Source organism: Sinocyclocheilus anshuiensis, unplaced genomic scaffold (assembly GCF_001515605.1).
Source record: "Sinocyclocheilus anshuiensis isolate Anshui unplaced genomic scaffold, SAMN03320099.WGS_v1.1 scaffold278, whole genome shotgun sequence".
Classification (NCBI taxonomy): Eukaryota; Metazoa; Chordata; class Actinopteri; order Cypriniformes; family Cyprinidae; genus Sinocyclocheilus; species Sinocyclocheilus anshuiensis.
In genome coordinates, this window is record NW_015546072.1 from 496,558 (window position 1) to 502,246 (window position 5,689).

The 5,689-nt window shown below is 39.5% G+C and overlaps 1 protein-coding gene across 1 annotated transcript in view; it reads right to left on the bottom strand.

Annotated features, from left to right (window-relative positions):
- Positions 1-5,689, bottom strand: part of LOC107699711 (protein FAM172A-like) — a 60,668-nt gene that overhangs the window by 48,653 nt on the left and 6,326 nt on the right. Inside the window, exon 2 of the mRNA XM_016501046.1 lies at positions 2,677-2,761. Coding sequence (XP_016356532.1) covers positions 2,677-2,761 — 85 coding nt within the window. The remainder of the gene's footprint in view (positions 1-2,676; positions 2,762-5,689) is intronic.

Here is a 5,689-nt window from a genome sequence, read left to right on the forward strand (position 1 = left end):
GTGCCTATGCAAGCCAATTGTTTGTTGCTCTTTTTAATTTAATATTCTTCTAAACCTAATCTCAAGCAAAGCAAAATGAGCATTTCCTCCATGTTTGATCATCAGCCAATACGTTTAAAATGTTTATATCATCTTTTTACTACAAGAATTTGTCAGGCCAGCGTTCACCGAACTTGAACTTTTGCATGCAGCATGAGAAAGAATTCTTAGCATATCCTTACATATCCACTCTCTTGGTTTTGTGCGCTTATGAATAGAGGTGCATGAAAATAAAACATTGTTTCTGTTTGTAATCCATCCAAATGCTCGTCTAGGCTTCCTCTACTGTTCAGTTCAGTTGTGCTGACAATTGGCTTCAGCACCTAGAGCGTCTGACTGTGGGTCAGTGTGGGCATAAGGCTCAACTCCCCTTACCCAGTGCTGGCGGACCAGGGGGCTTTTCAGGAGATTTGTTCCGGGTGGAAGAAGGCTCCAAGTTTTATCACATTGGGAACAAAAAAACAGAGTCGTCAGAAGACCTTCCCTTTCCAAACACACATGTGCATAATATCCACACACATGAGCATACAAAATACCAGCATGGTAAGTCGGTACCAGCATGGCTTCATAGATGATTAAGTGTAACTGACAAGCTGCTCTGTCTTGCCATAAACCCACCTGCACAAGTAAAACCAGCATAGCTATCATGAAAACATAGCCACACACCGTGTAAAAAAGACTGTGTGTGGGAATGACATGCAAAACCTAAAATCAGCTTAATTGTGGGGACCAGCCAGTCGTGCTTATAGAGAAACTTCTTAAACATGCTAATTATTTTCTTAAAAAAAAAAAAAAAACTAATATTTTTTTGAGGATGAATTAAATAAATATTTTGTGTATTAATAAAAAATTATATTTTGTATATTCATCAAATATACTGACAATAGTCAAATGCCAGTCACTGTAATAATGCTGATGTCTTTGGTTTGCTATTAAATTGTGAGTCTTGGGGACTAATAAGTCATAATAAAATATAAATCATAAAAATGTAATGCCCAAAATGTGAGAATCAAATCCCTAACTCCTCTAGCATTGCAGCTAGAAAATTAAACCATCAAACCCCAATTAATTGGTCAAAGAGATAAATCTTGCCGGTGATGACAAAATATTTGTATTCTTTTATGATGATTTTATATTGCACTACTCATAACCATAACTGAGACTGACTGCAGTCAGCTGGGGAAGAAAAATAACTGTAGGGACACTCAAAACAAGATCCATAAAAGATTGCATCACGCTCTCTATAAATGTAGGAGATGGGTAAAAATGTGAACTTGGAACCAATGCCATGCACAAACACAAAAGCCCACATAGTTCAATGATGGTTCACTTGGATAATACCCAACCCACCCTCACCCCAAATCCAGATTACAGTGAAATCAGGGAAGCATTGTACTCGCTACAAAAGCACACGTGAAAATATCAAATAACATTTTATAACACTGTCAGACAGTATAACATCTTACAAAGCCAAGTCAAAGTATGGACAGCTCTTCATCTCTTTAGTGCAGGGGTGATGGCCAGGTGAACCTCATCATCTCCCTGCTCTGGATTATAGATTACAGCCGTAATCCGGAATTGAGGACATGCCTCAATATACTAAAAACAACCAAGCTAAACTATCTGAAAACACTGATGCATGATTAAAATATACACATTTTAATAAAAAGGCAAGAACTAGGATTTCAAAGGTTGTGGCCTTCAATCACTTTATGATGAGCACCATCTACCAGTTCTGATATCGCATTCCTTATATTTATCATTTGTGGATCAGTAGATGCCTACAACAATATGGCATGCAACTAACTCAACTAACCTGTTTTAAGGAAGCATGGCATATTTAGACTTATGCAGACCAGTTAATTAGACTAGTTTTAAATTTACCTGACCCAGATAAATATTTTTCTTAGGGGGATTTTTACATATGACACATTCCTACATTCACAGATTGGAAAGAAGGTCTCAAGACACATTTTAAAAGTTGGAATGCAGTGCAAGATGAGGCATAACGGTCGAATGTGTTTGGCTATAACACTGGCGCTTTTAAGGGGATCTAACAGCACTAATTAAAGCACCAATAAATAAATAAATAAACAATAAAGAAAATGACAAATTAGTCAACCTCACAAAAGCAACTAGTCAGTCATTGGAGTCAACCATTGTGACCTGTCTACACATTGACTATTATATTACTTCTGAACACAAAGTTTAAAACTAACCAAATGTGGTACAGATAGACATCAGCCAATTGTAAATAAATACACCAAATTATGTTCAATTCCATCTATAGGGGGCCATTATAACAAAGGAAAAGCTTGATTTGGCAAGTTTTCCCTTTGATGCAAGTGCTATTATAGGCTATCCTACAGCAGGGGTGTCCAATCCTACTTCTGGAGGGCCAATATCCTGCAGATTTTAGCTTCAACCTGCCCCAACACGCCTGGAAGTTTGCAGTGATCTAAAGACCTTCATTAGCATGTTGAAGTCTGTTTAATTAGGATCTAAGCAAAACTCTGCAAGATAGTGGCCCTCTCGAAGCAGGATTGGACACCTTTGTCCTAAAAACAGACTTGGTTACCAATGTGAAAAGAGTAAAAGATGCAAAATATGGATTGTGGTGTAGATATGGTTGCTTACCTGCTGAAACACGGGGGCAATCATTAAGCATGGGGTCCACCAGAGTATCCAGGGGCTCAGGACTCAACACCCAGTTACAGCAGTGCTGTGAGAAGAAAAAAGGGGGGAGGGAGACAGGAGCAAGCAATTAGGTACCTTAGAGACATGTCACATTGACAGTTTCGACTGTTTTTGTTGGGCAGGAGCGGGCACACCACTGGTGGCCCTCCAAGGAGTGTTTTCTTGGCCTAGTGACCTTGCCAAAGCTCTCAATGCCATCATCCCGTCCCCTGAGACCCCATCTCTCAACTCAATCTTCAACACCGAGTGTTTGTCTTCAGCTAAAACAGGTTTAATTAGGCATGTTTGGTTGAGAAAATCATCATACCCTCAAGCTAATAATGTACTGGATGTTTTCAATAAGTGCATACTGGCAGAACGTGTATTATGGAAACAATTGTACTGTTTAGATGGGGTGCAGAGTTGAAAAAAAGTTACAAAGGCATGCATGGAAAAGCGGGGTCTGGAGATAAGATAAAACATGCCGAAAAAAGACAGAGAAATTCAAGTGAGATTAGCGTATTGCAGCTGGCGTCCTTGTGAAGCGCAGCTTATCTAGGGTTGTTTACTTTCGCAGACATAGCACTGTCGAGGGGACTGCGACCCACCTGTCCACACAAACACACATAGAAATGGACAGAAAGACAGACAGATACCCACAAACACAACGCTATCTAACCCTCAACCAACTCCCAAGACGACCTCCCCTGACAGAGCAGAGAGGGACGATTCCACCACCCCACAAAAGACACTCGCATACATAAGCACACACATGTCAGAGCCCCAGGTCACATCACACCTCAGCCTGTCAACCTCCTTCACCTCTGAGCTCTGTGTCACCCCAGGGGTCACCACACTCCCACCCAACAGGGACCCTGTATGTGTGTGTGTTTGGCCAACAGGAAAGGGGTATATATTGGGAAGCACAGGAATTAGATTTTTAATTCCATCAATCTTTTTGGCCATGTCATCTTTGGTTAACACATAATAATGTGTAAAATGATAAATCAATTCAAGATACAACAGGATTCTGAAGTCTGGGGTGGTAGTGGCAGCAACAATTATGTTAGCGGTCTAGAGTTCAGATAAGACTTTGAAATCCAGTGGATGACAGAAGTGTAAACATTAACAATAATGCAAATACTCTCAACAGGAAACTGAGATGCACAAATAAAGACACTCTTTAATACAGTAATAAGCCACAAGGCCATTTATTACAGTGATTAACAAAGTTAAAGGGGTCATATGATGCGATTTCAATTTTTCCTTTCTCTTTGGAGTGTTACAAGCTCTTGGTGCATAAAGAAGATCTGTAAAGTTGCAAAGACTAAAGTCCAAAGAGATATTCTTTATAAAAGTTAAGACTCAACCACGCCTACCTAAAACGGCTCATTCTAACACGCCCCCACATGTCTACGTCACGATGTGGGAAGATTTGCATAACCCCACCTAAATGTTCACGCAAAGAAAGAAGGCGTAACTTTTATTCTCGCTGTAGTATTGTTGTTGCCGCCGCCGCCATGTCGTGAAGACGCTGTGTGTTTCGTTGTGAAAGCAAAACTACTTTGTTTGGCCTCCCAAAAGAGGACGATATCCGCTTCGTCATGCCTGGAGCTGATCCGTGCTGGTCGCTGAGGAAATACATCAACTTTGCGCTGTGGATCGCCGGATCGGCTTTCACCGTGGACGAAGCGGAGTCTAGTCCGGGGTCGTCACATGTGGTTGCCGCTCCTTCGTCGAATCCGCTGGCCGTTCCTCACTCAAGCCCGCCGGCCTCCACTCACTCAAGCCCGCCGTGCGTGATGCTGTGTGTTTCGTTGTGAAAGCGAAACTACTTTGTTTGGCCTTCCAAAAGAGAACAGTCAGTGGTTAAGTTGTATATACAACACTATTCCAGAACAGTTCAACCCAAATATTCAGATGTGTGCAGCGCATTTTATGGAGGACTGTTTCCTGATCCTGGGAGAGTAGACTACAATGCCGGCTGTTCTGATTCACAGACTGTAAGTACGTTTTCATATTTAAAGGATTTGCCACTGATGATTCAAACGCGAGTTTTGAGCAGTGTAGAGTAGTGCTTGTTGTTTGTCATTTCTCTGATCACAAATGCAGACATGGTTTTATGTTTACGCGGCGCGATGCAACGCAACGCGTAAAAAGACAGTATAAATTATTATAATCCGTAATTATGTCCCCACTGGATGCAACAAATGCCTCGTTTATAATGGGTTTTCATGTTTTTGTCTCGTCGCTCCGGCTCGGACACGGCATCACAGGATGGTAAGGGGTGTAACATTTCCGTCACACGCTTGAGGTATTCGGCCAATCACAACGCACTGGATAGCTGGCCAATCAGAGCACACTGGTAAAAAATGTATAGCCTGAATGCACTGTAAGTCACTTTGGATAAAAGTGTCTGCTAAATGAATAAATTATTTTTTTTTTTATTATTATTTAATATATTTTAAAATGTAATTTATTTTTTGTGATGACAAATCTGAATTTTCAGCAACCATTACTCAAGTCTTCAATGGCGCATGGCCCTTCAGAAAACATTCAAATATCCTGACTGTTGCTCAAGAACAGAATGTTCAAAAGAACATTGTTTATTTGAAATTAATTTTTTTTTGTAACAATATAAAAGCCTTTATTATCACTTCTGATCAATTAGTGCATCTTTGCTTAATAAAAATATGAATTTATTTATTTATTATTATTAATAATAAATAAAATTACTGGCTGCAAACTTTTGAACTATAAATACACACATATTAAATATATTAGGGAAAAATGTAAGATTCAATATAGTTTGTTGTTGCTTTTGTAATTAATAATAATAATAATCATAATATATATATATATATACAGTGGGTACGGAAAGTATTCAGACCCCCTTCAATTTTTCACTCTTTGTTATATTGCAGCCATTTGCTAAAATCATTTAAGTTAATTTTTTTTCCTCATTAATGTACAC